Below are 17,102 nucleotides of genomic sequence, written 5' to 3' on the forward strand. Positions count from 1 at the left end.
TTCTAATAATAACACCAACCTTTGCGATCGGGCCTTGGGATGCCGACTTAGCTCCGAGAGCATCTAGTGCGATTGTGAAATTCTAGGATGAGTCTCCTTCTGCTCCTGATAGTCACCCGGGCTGGGAAGGCTGGTTTAAACATGTCCTAGAATGCCCTCAAAGTCCTGAAATAGACGTGAGGAGGCCGAGGAGAGTAAACCAAGCACCATGAACGTGCTAAATAAAGCAACTTCTTCTTTACCTGATAGTAGAGGTGTCAACTTTATCTAAAAGTCTATTTCAAGAAGCTATCCAAATCTCGAGATATATCTATAAATGCTCCTTCATCACAGCGAAAAGGCATCCTCATCGTTCTAGATCTCAAGCTTACCTCAATACCAACTTGATATTTCCATCGCTTCAGCATCAAAACAAATTAAATGCACAAATCGCAATGGCCAACTCGCACTCGATCAGTTTGGCCCTGTCAATCTTGGCTTTCACCTCGCACGTCGGGACAGGATTCGCAGCACCAGTTGCCACTGCAAGCTCTCTGAGCCCATTGCTCGGATATAGCCCTTCAAACACACTTGTCAACGAGAACACCAACAACATCCAGTATAGTCTTGCTCCAGGACAAACTTCTGACGCGAATATTGGTGCATATTTGGACTTTGAAAACATTGCAAATCCCCAACCAATTCGGGGTACAAAGGGTGGAACTGGCCCAGGACCTCGTAAATACACCCAAATGTCCCCCTTTAAACAAATCGCCACTGGAAGGCACGTTGCTGACTTGAAGCATTTAGGTGCGAGTGAATATGACAGGATTAACAGTGATAAGCTAGCACCGCCAGTGCGTACTATTTGCCTTTCCTTGAAATACTATATTGATAATAGTAGGGAACGGATCATGGTGACGTCGCGAACGCGCAGTGGCCCATGGGTATGTTTCCACTTTCAGTGGCATGGATGCAAGTTCTAACTATAACACAGGTCTTAGTCACGCTAAGTATGCTTCTGCTCATATCTTGACAACGCCGCAGAGTTTCTAACAGATGCAGACTAGGTCAAAGTGGCGCTGGGTGGTCCCGTCAGCAAAATGTTGGGGTTCTCCCGGCTGCGACTGCAATGGCTGGAGTAGACATGAGACTGGAGCCTGGAGCGTACAGAGAGTTGCACTGGCATAAAGCTGCTGAGTGGGCACTTATTCTCAACGGGACGGTCCGAATCCAAGCCATTGATGAAAACGGGCGCACTTTCGTCGATGACCTCAGTAAAGGGGATGTTTGGTTCTTTCCCGCGTAAGTAGCATGCCAGCGGCTAGATTGGTGGATCCTAAAAATGCTGACACGATTAAAGTGGAATTCCGCACTCCTTACAAGGGCTTAGTGGCGGCTGCGAATTTCTTCTCGTTTTCGACGATGGAAGTTTCTCTGAAGATAACACATTCCTCGCATCAGAAGTATTCGCCCATAATCCGGTAAGCAGTGTGCCAGATGAAATGCTCTATTGTTTCCACAGTTGATGTTTGCATAGAAAGAAGTACTTTCCAAGAACTTGAACCTGAATGTTTCAGCTTTCGACAATATCCCTCCGAATGAGCTTTTCATTTTCCCTGGAACTCCAGCCCCGACCGACATCACCAAACAGAACGTCACAGTCACAGCTGGTATAATTCCAAAAGCGTCGTCTTTTTCTTATCATTTCTCCGAGCAAAAGCCTATGGAAGTAGCAGGGGGGAGTGTGAAAATTATCGACCCCACAAATTTCCCCATTGCAACCAAATTCTCCGCTGCACTGGTCACGGTCAAGCCAGGAGCTATACGGGAGATCCACTGGCATACGACGAGCGATGAGTGGAACTTCTTCCTCGCCGGAAAGGCTCGCATCTCAGTCTTTGCTGCAGAAGGAAATGCTCGGACTTTCGACTATCGCGCTGGTGACTGCGGTTATATTCCTAAGGCCATGACGCACTACGTGGAGAATGTTGGAACTGAAGATGTGGTGTTTGTTGAGGTACTTCAGGCAGACCACTTTTCTGGTAATCCGGACCTTATTTATCTGAACAATTGATGCAATGCTGATGATGCATTTTAGATATTGCCCTGGGACAGTGGCTCGCTCTCACCCCCAAACAGATTGCCCAAGACACTTTGCATCTCAGCAATGCCACCCTAGCCAGCCTCAGCAAGGCAAAGCAGTATATTGTTCAAGGGCCAGTGGTAGCTACCACAGCCGCCATATCACTTAGCGTCACGTCTACAGCCACGACCAAGCCCTCGACCCCGAAACCTTCCAAATCTACTGCGAAAGCCATCTCTACCACGACCAAAGCCTAGTGCCATATTATGACGAACATAACGGGTGGGATTGTTAGGAAGCAGCTGAAAGGGAAGGGGGTAGTGCAACATTTGAATTATTTTGAACTTAAATAAAATAAAGACATTCGTTTAACTTTTTGGCCTTTCTATCTTACTTAAGACAACAAGGGTAGGTATTCGGTGATTTGTTGCATTACGCAATAATGAAGTTGCTGTGGAGTACTGGAGTTCGAGTAGCATATGGTAAATGATAGTCTTATCACGTGAAGCAGGTCTGCAGCTCTGGTAGTCTAACCTCTTTTGGTCAATACACGCGTGTTCGCGTTTTGCGGCGATTAGCTGGGGTCCGTTTACCAGGAGAGTGGAAGTTGAAAAGTCTGATTTGTTGAAGGATGTCTGCACCCCGCCATTTTGGGGGGCAAGGTCCGGAGCCCAGCTAACGAGGCTGCTGGCATGAGTCTGTGTTTTTAGCGTATTTCGCTAAAGAGGGCCCTGAAGAGAATTTCAACAATTTTAATTTATATCATAAAAACTTTAAATAAGATCTTGAAACTCAATCTATCTTCTTTTCCTTAATGCGATCGAGTTTTGATGAAATCCGGTTTATAGTTATTTAATTATCGCGAAGTGAAGTTAACGACTTCGCTGTGCGGAGGCCTGAAAACATCGCTAAAAACGCCGACTTACGCCACCAGGCTCGTAACTCGTAACTACACCACGGAAAATTTGACTGATTCTCTTCAGCACGCCATACGTGGAGGAACTCATCCAATTCTCACCCCACCAACGGCCGGTGAAAGCTACTGTACCAAGACGGAATCAAGTCTCCTCAACTAGGTACCCGTGACGATTCCGAGGCCACATGGCACGATTCGAGTACCAGGAGGATGCCCTTCAACCAGGCGAAATACGCCTTCTCCGCGTCCAGAAGGCACCCAACGCCAAAGAATTCCCGCTGGGCGGCGGACCAGATTCAAACTCGACTCCTCTTTATGCGCCCATCCAATGCGAGATAGAAACCTACAAGCTCAGAGACTGTCCCCCTTTTACGGCACTTTCCTACACGTGGGGGGCCGAGGACAACGAGAAGGAAATCAGTTTGAACGGGCTCTCCAAAACCGTACGACTAAACTTGGCCCGGTTTTTGCGTCACGCGCGAGACGATATGAACTCCTATCCCAGCGGCTCTGCATCGTCGTGGCGGCAGAAAAAACGCGGCAAGAGGTCGTATTTCTACCCCCCCGACATGCTCTGGGAAATGGTGGCTCCTCATTCAACGGGGGATCAGCTGGGCCCTGGTATGGCGTACAACATGAATGATGCATTGCAATATTTATCCGACCCGAGCCCCTGGCCTGAGCCTAGCCGAAAGGAAGGGACTTCTCGTACATCATGGCCCAAAGGAATGCTGGGGAAATCAATGCATACATTGGTAGACAGCATCAAAAAGGCAAGTCCGGAGCGGTGGGTTGTGAGGAGAAGTTGGGCTGTGTTTAAGCAAAGGACCCAGCTGATCCTTTCCACCTAGCTTACGGATTCTAGCTCCCATGCTCCCATTGGGTACTTGTGGATAGACGCCTTATGTATAAACCAAGAGAACGTGAGAGAGCGCAATGCACAAGTGGCCATCATGCGGGATATATACAAAGAAGCCAAGCGAATTGTCCGCTGGCTGGGGACAGGGTGTACCTGCCATGACTATCCTTACCTTGCAACCGAAGCCTATCGTCGGTACGCTCGTTGCGCAGAGAGCATGAGGTGCCATTTCAATGGTTCCTCGCCGACCGTAATCCCCGAAAATGTACTTGACACGATCAAATGTCTGGGGTCGAACGAGTGGTGGTCACGGTCGTGGATTCTCCAAGAGGCAAGCACACCGCGTGCCACGATGGAATTATGGGTCGGCCCCTCTCGAGTGTCTTTCGAGGACATGAAGTTTGTCCATTATTGTATGTTATGGGCCATGGGCATGTACAGGCAAGCCGCCATACCGTCGCTCTATAACAAGACCCTTGACGTCTTGGGGGAGCTGGCTAAATCTAGGCTTGGGGATGCCAAGATGACTTTGCTTGATCTTCTGGTAACAGGCCGGAGATTTAAGGCATCGGAACCCCGGGACAAGGTATACGCATTCTTAGGCATCTACGAGGACGTGCGAGGGGAGAAAAGCCCGATCCCCATCGACTACGCCTTGCCGGTCTCCGAGGTATTCAAGAAAACTACCATCCACATCCTCCAAGAAGCCGGCGATCTCAACATTCTCGCCCATTGCGGGTCCGCACGGAATGAAGTCACAATACCTTCGTGGGTGCCCGACTTTTCAGTTCCTGGAGACCACCATCTCGCCATTTGCCCGGATGTGTCTGAGCACAGCCAAGCCTTTAAGCCATCCATTTCGTTAGAGAACAACATGAACCGTGTCGTTGTAACGGGCAAGATCGTTGGCCATGTCGCCGAGATCGTTCCTCCGCTGCTACCACCGGATGTCGAGATATCAGAAGACGACTTTACCGACTTCGCATTGAATTCCCCTCAATTCCTGGCGTGGTTCATGGCTATTGCCAGAATGGCGTACCCGGACGCTGTCGAAGTGGAATACCCTGGAGGGGTAAACACAAGTATTGCATTGGATTTGCTTTTCATGGGAAAGAAGGATCGGCCGGCTGCAGAACATTCCGCGCTCATGGGACCTCCTTTCCTGCAAGTACTTAAAGGAGGGACCTTTGTAAGCCCACTTTATCGAGCGCCGATGGTTATAGCAATGGTGCGGCAAAGGTACCCATCGTTGGCGTTCTTCAGAACTAGGAAAGGGTATCTGGGTTTTGGCGATGAAGCTACGGAGCCGGGAGACGCGATTGTGCAGCTTCATGGACTTTCTGTTCCCCTTGTGCTCCGCAAGTGTGGTGGTACGTGGCGATTGCTCGGGTCTTGCTTTGTTGTTGGTATCATGAGTGGAGAGATTCGGAAGACAGACTACGAAAGCACAGTGTTTAGGATTGACTAGACGATTCATTATCAGACGATGTAGACCAGCGTAATGAGCGGGCCTGGGCAATACATATTACCGTGCCTAGAGCCCAACGTATGTAGATTTGGTACCACCGAGAATGACCCGGGCTCGAATAAAGAACCGGTGTTGAAACGGAACACTCGAATAGGGTGGCGTGTGCCCACGTCTAAGGAGGGCAACCCCCGAAGCAGGCCCAAGAGATATTTGACCCGCACATGACTAGTTCCTCTCTATTAACGATACCACTAACTGCAGTGGCGGGATTAAGGTGAAAAGAAATATGCGGTTCCTAGGCGCCATGTTTTCTCGTCCTGTGTTACATCTCACCACCTGTTACAAAATTACCAGGAAATCCCTAAAGATACCACAGGACACTCTTATCTGTTTGGTACCAACACATCCTTGGAAATATTATTCTCATAATGGCCAATCGTAGACGCTTAAGAAGGTGTTGCATGACACGTGACCCCGCAGCACCTGCGTGCCGATCTCACGTGGTTCAGGGCGCAGGGCCCGTTCGGCCAGACAAAAGCCTTCTGGGCTTCGAGAGGGGTTTCGATAGGGCTTGCGTTAGGGGCAATAAAAGCTTTGAGAGCCCCTTTTGAGGCTTTTGTTGATGTCAGATAGCGTTCGGCCAAATCGTAGGGGAAAAGGCTTTTGATGCGTACTAGTAAGAGGTTATGTAAGGTTAATTAGTACTGCGCGCGGTCGCGTCTCCTAGTCAAATTACCTTCAGCCCACCGCCTTTTACTTCTATATTCACTGCTTCCACTGTTTCTCAGGTCTAATATGCCTATAGCACGTCGTTGCCAGGACAAAAAACGAAGCCTATATCCTCACTTGCTTTAATCATGTAATATAGAGCAAAGAGCTATATAGTGTCGCGCGCCGAAGGCACGTGACAGGGTGCCACAGGGATATAAGAAAGCTACGGTACACGTGAAAGAAGCTCACAGTATGGAAGAGACAATATTTAGAGCTGCCGGTTCAACTGCACTCTCTAGATCAAAGATAGCTCAGTTTGACCCAAAAAATACAATTTGATAGGTCACGTGATATACTTGAACCTTCCATTACAATCGTGTCGCATTGGTGAAATACATACAAAGGTGTGTCGAGCCAACACCTGGTATTGTGGCTCCCTGTTCTATACGGAAGACTTGGGTAGAGAAATCAGAGGGGCCTCTCTGGTAAGCTCATCTCGGCTAGAGTTGCGGGCTTCGTCGGCGACTGCGGGGTAGAACTAATGCACTTCCCCACTCATGCTGCCATGCACTACTCCTACTCGAGTGAAGCCAAGCATGCCATTTTTCATGCCCACGGCCATCTCCTGTCTTTCCCCAACACTCTAGAACCTATTCACGCCCGTGGTGTTGGGACTACGTCTACGCCAAGAAGTTTCTATACATCAGTTTTCAGTCAACAACAATGCCCCCAGCATCAGAAAGCGTATCTGGCAGCCCTTCTGCCTACATGGGCAACACCAAACGAAGAGGCAAGAAGAGGATTCGAGCCTTCACTACAGACGAGAGAGCTTCCCATCGTGTGATTGAGAAACAACGACGAGAAGCCCTGAATGAAAGCTTCCTCGTGAGCATCATTTCCCTATCTCAACCCCCTCACCATTCTAACTTCAGATTCCAATTAATCTGACAGGACCTCGCACGGCTGATCCCAGCGCTCGCGCCGGTTCGTCGCCTGTCCAAGTCCCTCATTGTCCACGAAGGTATACAGCATCTCAGGGCACAGCGTGCTACGTGTCTCGCTGCTGCCAGTGAGGTACAAGCCATTCTTGCTGAGAACATCCAACTCATTGTCGAGGTCAACAGCTGGCGTGAGCAATACGGATCTGGCATGGGCTCAAGCCAAGTCAAGCCAGTCGGGGATGCTGTGCTAGCAATGTTGAAGGTTGATCAAGAAGTTTTTGGGACATTTCCTGGAGGATTTGGCGACAATGGGACGGGAGACGACCACGATGGTGATGGCCATAGTGCAGAAAGACCGCAGATGGAGGAGCGGAGAGATTCACCACGGTCGTTTTCCTTTCCACAAGCAGCTCCAAGTACTTCCACGAACATGGGTTTCAATTTGCCAGAACAGATTCCTATCCATCCTCACTCTGGACCCCAACCATTTCACCCCGACATGAATCACTTAATGGGAATACCAGGTAGCTTGATGGACGCAAATGGAAGTCCAACACAGCAGACAATGCTGCCAGGCGTGGATCCGTTCTCCTTCTTGGACGATGGTGGATACGATCTATCTCTGGTATCGAACATGGATGCCCCACCAATCTCGAGTAGCTTTGCAGATTTGAACATGCATCGAGACACGTTGCGCGATCTTATTATTTCGCCGCCACAAATGAGACATTATATTGTGCCAACACATGATGAGCCCAATCTTGGATACATGCTTTAGGCACAGAGATTCGGACATCATTTGACAACAACTGCGAACCGCGAGATACTATATCCTGTGCATTCCATCTATCTGATCCACATACAGGAACGAGAGCCAAAATTACGGTCCAGGTACATTATACCAACTCCATCGCCCCCTCAATCGCAGCCTTGCTCCTGAGCTCTCCACCCTTAAACAGCTCAAGAGCCTCATACAAACGCGTCTTCGTGATCGGATCGGCCTCGATAGCCTTCTGCAATTCCGCTCCATTATTTGCCAGGTAGTCGATGCCGGTACTTGCAAGTTTTCCATCCCAGTCGGCTGCTGCCAACGGATCGGTCTTCGACAATTTTGCAAGACGGCTCGGAGTTGGGCCTGCGTTGAGATATGGGTGCATGGGCTTCGGTATACCTTCTCCTGGTTGCTTGCTGCCGTCGTAAGAGAGCTTGCTGAGTTGTGTGAGAACATCCGCTGAGATGGTGGCGTGGTGGCAACCCATTTCTCCGGCTGCCATTGCTTCCTTTGGGGATATGAAACTAGTCACACCAAGTCAGTTTCCCGACATATATTGCTTGAGGAGGAACAAGATACCTGGCCGACTTCACCATTGGCTGTTCCTTTCCAGTCTCCTTGTAAAGACGCTTATACGTCTCGAGAATCTGCACCATTCGCGCGGACATGGTGTGCTGTGTTGCAGGATCCTCGACATTGGGCCACAAATTCAAATCAGCATGTGCTCGGACTTCTACATACAATCTCCCATCAGCATATGTCATTCAAAAAAACTCCGATCATGTTGAAACGGACCATTGTAGTAAGGACTGATGTAAAGACATCCAGCCTGGCTAGCTGCGATAGCCTGCGGCAAACCGAATAGAGAAGTTCCCAGTGTCCGAATGCCATCTTTGAGAAGAATAGGTCCCGCGTTCATGGCGGGTCCAGTGCATGGGATCTTGATGCAGAACCGATCTTTGGAAATGCCGACCTGCTCGAACTCACGAGCGTAGCTGCGAGCATGTGCAACCACTTTCTCTATATCATATGCGTGGAAAGGCGAGGTTTGGAGAAGGACCCGTCCCTGGATGTTATCGATGTTTTGGGCGCAAAGGAGAACGCTCTGTGAGGCCTTTGTGTAAGCTTGGCTCACGAGGTTTTGATCCGATGGGGAGAAAAGCTGGGATGGGTGTGCGGAGAGCATACGATTCTGTCCAGGACTGCTTCCCACCCCTTGTCTTTGTATTCCCTCACGGCTTGCAGGAACATTTCGCGGTTTTCGGGAATGGACATCTGCTCGTTGACGAGGAGTTGGTTGCTTGTTTGGTTGTGTGGTTTGAAAGGGAGACTCTTCGCGAATGTCGGATCCATAGAGTCGACATCGACGTTCACTTCAAAAGTTAGAACTCACATTGCGTTTCTTCTGGGGAAAAACTTAAATAGGAGACTAGGCATACGCTGCTCCTCCAGCTTCTCGAGCCAGGTAATCGTTCCGACGCTCCCCATCTTGTTGGTTTACTTTCTTGCAGGAAACAATAAATGGATTTTGGGTGGAGTCAATTCATTTTCTAATTATATTTCCATGGTCAAGACTTTTATAAGAGTTGTCAATAATTATTTATCACATGATCAGTGCTCTTTGCCTGCACAGGTGTTAAAAATGCCACACACAGGGCAGAGAGGGGTAATGGGGGTGGTGGTGATCATTATCCGAAGACGGACTTGGCCCCGTACCCACCTTTATTGTGATAGGATGCCAACAGGCGACTGACTCCCCACAACTTAGTCCGAACAGCAGGTACAGCGTACTAGCGCACCTGACTGTGTTGCACACAGGGCATCGTGTAGTGACCTGTTCAGGGCCTCCAACCCCCATCCTTGGCCGAGTGGCTGAGCATGTCGAGGGTGGACTGCTCACTGTGCAGGTCAACAAGGCCGAAATCTTGCTGCACACAGGACACCACGCAATATTCCGAATAAAGTTCCTTGGCATTCCCGAGTGGCTGAACCTATCCGAGTGCACTACACAGGTCAATGTGGTGCGGAACCCGCCAACTCTCCTATCCTTGGCGAGCTAATGGACCACCTGTACAGGACAGACATGCTATTAGAATGTTCTTACTAAATTTGGAATACCTAAATTCACTGTTGTAGCCCACGCACACAGGGCATAGCGGGGGAATCCTGGGGAACCCGGGGGTCTTTCTGGGGTGTGGAGATCCCAACTGAAGTGGCAGCCTTCTCCACAACAACGGTTCCAAGTCTTATGCTGCGATTCGGAGACGTATCCGAGACAATGAGGGGTTCCCCGGCTTTCAAGAAACTATTAAATCACCTCATTTCTGTTATTGCCAGCTTACAATTAAATTACCGATTCATTTTCACAGATATATAAGCTCAGTCTACACTGCTAGTTACTTCTCCTGATCTGTAGCAGACAGACGCCAATCATGGCACACCCTTCTTCAGAACTTACCTTGAAAAAGGACACGACACTCCTCGAGCATGTCGAGGATCTCAAAGACCGCATCAATGTTGACTTTCAGCAGAACGTTAATGCAAAGTAACGCCCACATCACCCCTTCTTCCAAATTATTCCACATACTGATTATTCCCAGAATCTGCAACCCCCTAGCCGGAATCTCAAAACAGGACCTCCTTGCACGTGTAGCTTCCTTCTGCGCCAGCTACGAACTCACCGACAAACTCTCCATCTTCGAAAAGGGGGCACTCGTGGCACAGAATCCAGATAGTTTCGAAAGCATCGACGAACTTGACGAAGAAGACAAGAGACATCTCCGACGCGAGGTAACTCATAAGTGGCATCTTCCTCGCACTCTATACTTCACTATCGGTCTCTGCTCACTCGGCTCTGCCGTCCAAGGATGGGACAACACCGGTGCCAACGGGGCCAATCTTTCCTTTCCCGAGGAGTTTGGCATTGCGCATAATACATGGCTAGTGGGTTTCATTAATGCAGCACCCACGATCTCCGGGCTCTTTGCAGCCTGGGCTGCCGATCCACTGAACAACATGATGGGCCGCCGCGGCGTCATATTCTTCACGGGCCTTTTCTGCGTCTTTCCTGTTCTCGCCCAAGCGTTCACGCAGAATTGGTGGGGCCTACTACTTACACGTCTCATCATGGGGATCGGGCTGGGAATCAAGATCACTACTATTCCGATCATGACTTCTGAGGTGGTGCCCGCTACGATAAGAGGCGGACTTGTTATGAGTTTCCAACTCTGGGTTGCGTTCGGGATTTTGGTTGGGTTTTGCTCGAATCTAATTTTTCATGATATTGGGAGGTTGGCGTGGAGGTTTCAGCTCGGTGCTGCTTTTGCTCCTGCCATACCTATCCTGATCCTCGTCTGGTACTGCCCAGGTTCGTCGCCCCTCAACCACCAACATCTCAAATTCAATGATTCCAATAAACATTAGAGTCTCCACGTTGGCTTCTGAAGAAGTACCGCATCAAGGAGTCATTCGAGTCCTTCTGCCGTCTCCGTAACACCGAAGTCATGGCAGCACGAGACCTAGTATGTTCCAATCCCTATCTCCCCATAATCTATCAACTAAACAATATCCAGTATTACGCATACAACCAATTCATCGTCGAAGAAGAAGTCTTCGGCGGCTCTTCCTTCCTCACCCGCTTCACCGAACTCTTCACCGTCCCGCGAATCCGGCGCGCCACAATAGGCGGCGCTATCGTGATGACCGCCCAGCAGTTCTCCGGAATCAACATCATGGCTTTCTACTCCTCGACCATCTTCGCACAAGCGGGATATGACAGCAAACACACCCTCCTCGCATCCTTCGGCTTCGGACTCGTGAATTTCGTCTTTGCTTTCCCAGCTATATGGACAATTGATACCTTTGGCCGCCGTAATCTCCTCCTTTTCACTTTCCCGAATATGGCATGGTGCTTGGTTGCTGGAGGATGCTGTTTTCTGCTACCAGAAGAATCGGCGGCGAGATTGCCACTTATTGCTTTCTTTGTTTATCTTTTTACGGCGTTTTACTCACCCGGTAGGAAAATCGCTTAATTTACCCCTTTTCCGAGCCCGTTTAAGATTACTCACTAACAAAACAAATTTCAGGTATTGGTCCCGTCCCGAACGTCTACGCAGCAGAATGCTTCCCTCTCTCGCACCGCGAAATCGGCGCCGCGTCATGCATCTTCGTCAACAACGCGCTCTCCAGTATCCTAGGCCTGACTTTCCCTTCTTTGCTGGCCGGGATCACTCCCAGTGGAGCATTCGGTTTCTACGCGGGTTTGAATATGCTAGCATTCGTCATTATCTTTTTCTTCCTCCCCGAGACTAAGCAACGCACTCTCGAAGAACTAGATTACATCTTCGGCGTCCCGACCCGTCGACACGCAGCGTATTATTCTTTCACCTGGCTGCCGTGGGCTGTGAAACGGCATGTTCTGTTTCAGGGGAAGGCGAGTTTGGAACCGTTGTATCATCTTGAGGGGTTTGAGGGGAGGAATATGGGAGAGGCTGGGGCTTGGCATTAATTAGGTTTGAAGTGGATTGGGGGGAAATTGGAAAGTACGGGGTGTGAGGCGGGCAAGGGAGTGAGGGAGGTAAGGTAAGGTCTTGGATCACAGCCAAATGCAATGGCCAGATGCGATGGCCGCAGAATTCAACAGTTTTAGTCACAGTTGAATGCGACAATTGTCCCAACCCGAGGAAACTGCATTTAGGATTTGTCTTCTGTACAAGAAATCGACTTCTGTTACAATTTGAGCATTGAACCATGCTTGGTGCAAAGGGTTTGCGACGGACTATCTCAAAAATAGACTCTATACAAGCGTCAAGGTCAGCAGTTCGCTATCTTTGAACCATGTTTCCCTGGCATCCCCGCATCTCCATCCAAATCGAAAACGAATACTCCAATACGTGATAATTTTTTCCAGAAGGCTTTAGGAGCAAGCCTTTATATTCAATAATCCGCAAGTACCACAATGAGCCATCGGCAGCCTCCACAAGCTCCGGTTGAAAATCCAACAGAGCAAAACCGACTCGTTGCTCACCAACTGCTCCCCAAAGCTCGTTAGTGCCTTTCCGTCGAGCTTGTTTTATGTGACCACAGAGCGTGATTTTCCCACTCGAAACAGCCCCTGTCTTATCCGGCCGCACCGTAACTGTCCCAACCTCAAGAATCTCTACAAGCGGGCAAGGATGTTCCATTGAGATGCTGTGTACGCAGTAGATTGGCCCTTGGGAGTCGGAAAATCAGCCATGACCAGGTCGGGGCTATGAATATGGACGGTCGATATCAAAGCGGATAAGGACGATGCCACATCAGCCCCAAACAAAGCGTTTCCTTCCAAAGACCGGCGAGATACAAGTCACCTGTCAAATCGCGAAATTTCCTGGCAAGACCGGAAAGTGTCAGCAGTCTGTCGCGGCAATAGGTAAGAACGCGGCGATAGTAATCCAGCGAGACTTAGGTCCAAATGGCTTTCAGGGTCTCGGAACTGTTGTTCTGAACCTTTGTTTTCCATTGCCACGCCTCCTGAGAATTGGCTGGTGTGCCCGCGATCTTGAGGAATAAATCTAGTAGACGTGCTGAGCCGATGCCGTGCGGTGGTGCTTCGGTTTGGTATTACCAAGATAGCGTACCCGCGCTGTATATCAGGAACCTTGGAGACAGAAAGCGCTCTTGGAGTACTGAAGCTCTTTGGTTATGTGGCTAGTCCCATGGGTCGTAGGCGTTTTGTACACAAGGGAGATAGTCCCGATGCGTAAGTCGGGGAGATGAAGAGGAAGACTAATGTTGTTCACGATATACGACGATAAGGGACCCTTGGTAAAGCTCGATGAGGTAGCAGTGACGAAGATAGTGAGATTAGAGTTCAACTGCCATCTCAAAAATACCCCCTTCTAAAGAACACACATTGTCACAAGGACCGATCCGACATTTTGGATTCAAGTGCAGCTTCAACCAAACCTCAGCCATAACTCCTTTCTCGTCGGAGAATAACGATCCTTTAAGATCCCGAGAACTACTACATCATTAGTTAAGCCCTAAGAGGAGCGCACACAAACACAAACGAGACTCACAAGACATTGCTTCTTTTTGCATTTGCGGCTGTCTTGGAAGCCTGAGAGCCAACTCTACATTTCGCACAAAGGTCGGTATATCTGAAAATTACAAATCAGCAAGAAGGTCCCAAAAATCCAGGAGACGCCAAGTGCGACATACAATTGTTAGGTCTCTTGAAAGTTTCGGAGGTCTCCTCGATCATTCTTCGTGCAAGCTCTTGCTGGACCTCCTTTTCTTCGATCCTTCAACGGCAGCGGTCTCGGTTTTGATAGGTAGGCCGTGATCTAGAAATTGAACTGAGAGTTTTCCTTGCTATGTGATCTGATTTCCAGGTTTGGTAGTTTGCGGCCAGGAATAGAAGCTGATGTCGGTGATTGGGGCTATTGGACTCGCAGTGTGTCAAATGATTTAGTTTGATTTAATTATAGCCTCTAAATTGAATTAAATCAAGTCAAAATCTACTTAATTATTTAGTCACGTAACCGTGCACGTGCGCTCGGAGGTTCGAAAGCGAAATGAGGCTGAAATAAGGTTTAGGCTAGCCAATATCCGGTATCCATTAAGGCCTCCTTACTAAATTGGGTATTGCGCCACTTGGTAAGCGAAGCGGCGCGAGCCGAAAGTACTAGAACCTATTCGATTTTCTAGTAATTTCTCGCTACCTTATAAATCTTATTATTATAAATAAAATAGCTAAAAATAAGTCCTCTCATAAATAAATACTTTAATATTAGGGGATTGTATCTAATTAGAAGCGTATTAAAGAATCTTCTAAATTCTAGAGAATTTATATATAAATAAGTAATTTTCCTCAAGTTACTTACTTTTTCTCTTACTTTATATATAAATATCTCAATAACTATAGCTCTAATTAAGAACCTTTCAATTATAAATCTACTTATTTTTAATCGATATATTCGAAAATATTTCAATAATCTTTAATTAATCTTAATATTCTTTAAAATAGTATTAGTATAGCTATTCCTTTGGGAGTTACATATGTAGTTACGGGATACGGGATACGGGACATGAGTAATGGGACATGGGATACAGGATATGGTTATATAACCTCGCATTCCATTAGTAATTTGACTAGTAAACTAGATCCCTTTAGGCTTAGCAGATTTAGAGATTATATATTAATACTATAATACTATAATCCCTACTTCTGAATAATAATAACTTTACTAACCTTATATAAATAGCATTCTATAATTATATAATAGTACTATATATTACTAGTAAACTAATACTAATTAGTTTATATATATAGATTAGAGAATAGAATCTTTTGAACTAAAGAAGTATCCGGTAGCCTATAGCAAAATTAAACTAGTCTATATTAAAGGAGGGAATTACCTATTAACTCTATAAAGTATCCGGTAGCCTAAGAGAGAAAATAGCTAGCTCTTGCCAAGAACTAATAATTATTCTATTAAAAGGAGAAATTACTTATTAACTCTATAAAGTATCCGGTAGCCTAAGAGAGAAGACTCTAGTTCTTATTAATTAATAAATAATTAGCTATTTAACTATCTATCTATTTAATTATCTATTATTCTTTAAAGCTAACTTCTTTTAGCCCCAAGACTATCTTCTTGGAATCCATCTTTTCTACTTATATAATACCCATATTTATAGGATACTCTCTCCGGAATATATACTTTATATATGCCCTTGAAACTCTTTAACTACTACTTTGATTTTACTATTAAATTAAGTCCTTTGAGCTTCAGACCTTCCCGGAATCATAATATTTTATTTCCTAAATTTCTCGTTATAGACGAAATATTTAAGGGCAAAATATTTACTTTAATACCCTTAATATTCCTAGATATCTGGGGCATCTGGTATCTGAACCAGATATCTGATATCTGAACTAGATATCTAATATCTAAACCAGATATCTGGATACCTTTACTACCGAACCCTTTCTATAAACTTACTACAAACTACCTTATCTTTAAACCTCTCTTATTACGAATTACATATATATTAAGAAGGGCTTGACCCTAGGAGTTTAGTATAGTAGAACTATAGGATAAATACATATAGGTAAAGAAGTAGAAAAGCAGTATTAACCTAATTACCTATAGTAATAAGGAAGTCCTAAACTACCTTAATACTAGACCATTCTAGTATAAGATAAAGAAGTTAACTAATAATAATCTCTGGGAATTATTTAAGGAGGATTTTAGTAATTTTAATCTTAAAATATTTAATTATCTAGATTAATATATACTATATAAATTATAAGCTACTTTATAATATAATAATATTTATATTAAATAAAATAATAAGAGACTTACTATTATATAGTTCTTAGTTAATACTATTTAGAAAGAAAAGTAATATATCTAGACTATAGCTAATATTATTACTATTAGACTAGACCTTAATATAGGTCCTATTACTTTATTATATATATTTCTTAATAATAGTATTATAAGAAATTAATAAACTAAATTAATTATTACTTATATTTCTTTATTACCTATAATTACTCTTACTAGTACTAGACTATAAAAAGCTAATAGTAACGGATTTCTACTACTTCTATTACTTTTACTATCTTTAAATAGCCCTTTAGCTAGCTCTCTTATTATAAAGCTAATTAGAAAAATAGTAAAGATATATATTAAGATATAGAAATATAATAGAACTAATAGTAGTTTCGACTAAAAACTTGCTATTTTCCTTAATATCTACTAATATATAAAGCTTTTATAAGAGGTATTAGTAAGAGCTTTTCTTACTATATTAAAAGAACTAGTATAAGATTACTTTTATAATAACTAGTTCTCTTAATATATATATAAAAAGGCCTATATAAATATTTATAGCTTCTTTAAAGTCCTTAGTTTCTAATATTAAAACTTAGATAAATAAAATACTATTATAATAGTAATTATAATAGCTTAATACTTTAAAAAACAATATTTAAGCTTATCTAGTTACTAATTAATAACTTATATAAATTATAATATAAACTAGTACTTATTCTATAAAATACCAAATTTCTATATAATAAGATTATTACTTCTTATTAAGATATACTAGTATATTAATATATAGTTTCGGATTCTTTTCCTAATCTTAGCTAACTTATTAATAAGCTCTAATTATCTATTACTATTTATAAGAAGAAATAATAGATTAATACCGAGATTCTCTTTACTAATTAATAATACTATTCTTAAAATTCTCTAAATTACTATCTATTCGGAAATTATTAATATAGACCTAGTTATAACTTTAGAACCCGTAATAATTACTTTAAGTCCCGTAACTATAATAATTATACTCCGAAATTATATTTTATATATAA

General features: G+C 45.1%; 5 protein-coding genes across 5 annotated transcripts; 4 read left to right on the top strand and 1 right to left on the bottom strand.

The window, feature by feature from the left end:
• Window positions 1-434: 434 nt before the first annotated feature.
• On the top strand, window positions 435-2,322 carry K444DRAFT_536533 (Bicupin, oxalate decarboxylase/oxidase; the record flags this gene model as incomplete). The annotated part of the gene is made up of 7 exons (XM_024875384.1): window positions 435-717; window positions 790-836; window positions 884-926; window positions 1,029-1,284; window positions 1,343-1,463; window positions 1,520-2,024; window positions 2,081-2,322. 7 exons carry the CDS (start codon window positions 435-437, stop codon window positions 2,320-2,322), a joined length of 1,497 nt encoding a protein of 498 aa, XP_024732975.1.
• Window positions 2,323-3,304: 982 nt separating this feature from the next.
• On the top strand, window positions 3,305-3,982 carry K444DRAFT_484794 (uncharacterized protein; the record flags this gene model as incomplete). Its single annotated transcript, XM_024873085.1, has 2 exons — window positions 3,305-3,498; window positions 3,847-3,982. Coding segments are annotated over 2 exons (330 nt in total), but the record flags the coding sequence as incomplete, so codon positions are not given.
• A 2,805-nt stretch (window positions 3,983-6,787) lies between these two features.
• On the top strand, window positions 6,788-7,210 carry K444DRAFT_536508 (uncharacterized protein; the record flags this gene model as incomplete). The annotated part of the gene is made up of 2 exons (XM_024875382.1): window positions 6,788-6,904; window positions 6,971-7,210. Coding segments are annotated over 2 exons (357 nt in total), but the record flags the coding sequence as incomplete, so codon positions are not given.
• A 646-nt stretch (window positions 7,211-7,856) lies between these two features.
• Window positions 7,857-9,220, bottom strand: K444DRAFT_536527 (aldolase; the record flags this gene model as incomplete). Its single annotated transcript, XM_024875383.1, has 5 exons — window positions 7,857-8,256; window positions 8,312-8,465; window positions 8,528-8,837; window positions 8,921-9,105; window positions 9,172-9,220. 5 exons carry the CDS (start codon window positions 9,218-9,220, stop codon window positions 7,857-7,859), a joined length of 1,098 nt encoding a protein of 365 aa, XP_024732978.1.
• Window positions 9,221-10,270: 1,050 nt separating this feature from the next.
• K444DRAFT_595396 (uncharacterized protein) lies at window positions 10,271-12,327 on the top strand (the record flags this gene model as incomplete). The annotated part of the gene is made up of 4 exons (XM_024878392.1): window positions 10,271-11,099; window positions 11,156-11,253; window positions 11,305-11,746; window positions 11,818-12,327. The coding sequence occupies 4 exons, from the start codon at window positions 10,271-10,273 to the stop codon at window positions 12,237-12,239; spliced, it is 1,791 nt and encodes a 596-aa protein (XP_024732979.1). The 3' UTR covers window positions 12,240-12,327.
• Window positions 12,328-17,102: the final 4,775 nt, after the last annotated feature.

Source organism: Hyaloscypha bicolor, assembly GCF_002865645.1.
Source record: "Hyaloscypha bicolor E unplaced genomic scaffold K444scaffold_122, whole genome shotgun sequence".
Classification (NCBI taxonomy): domain Eukaryota; kingdom Fungi; phylum Ascomycota; class Leotiomycetes; order Helotiales; family Hyaloscyphaceae; genus Hyaloscypha; species Hyaloscypha bicolor.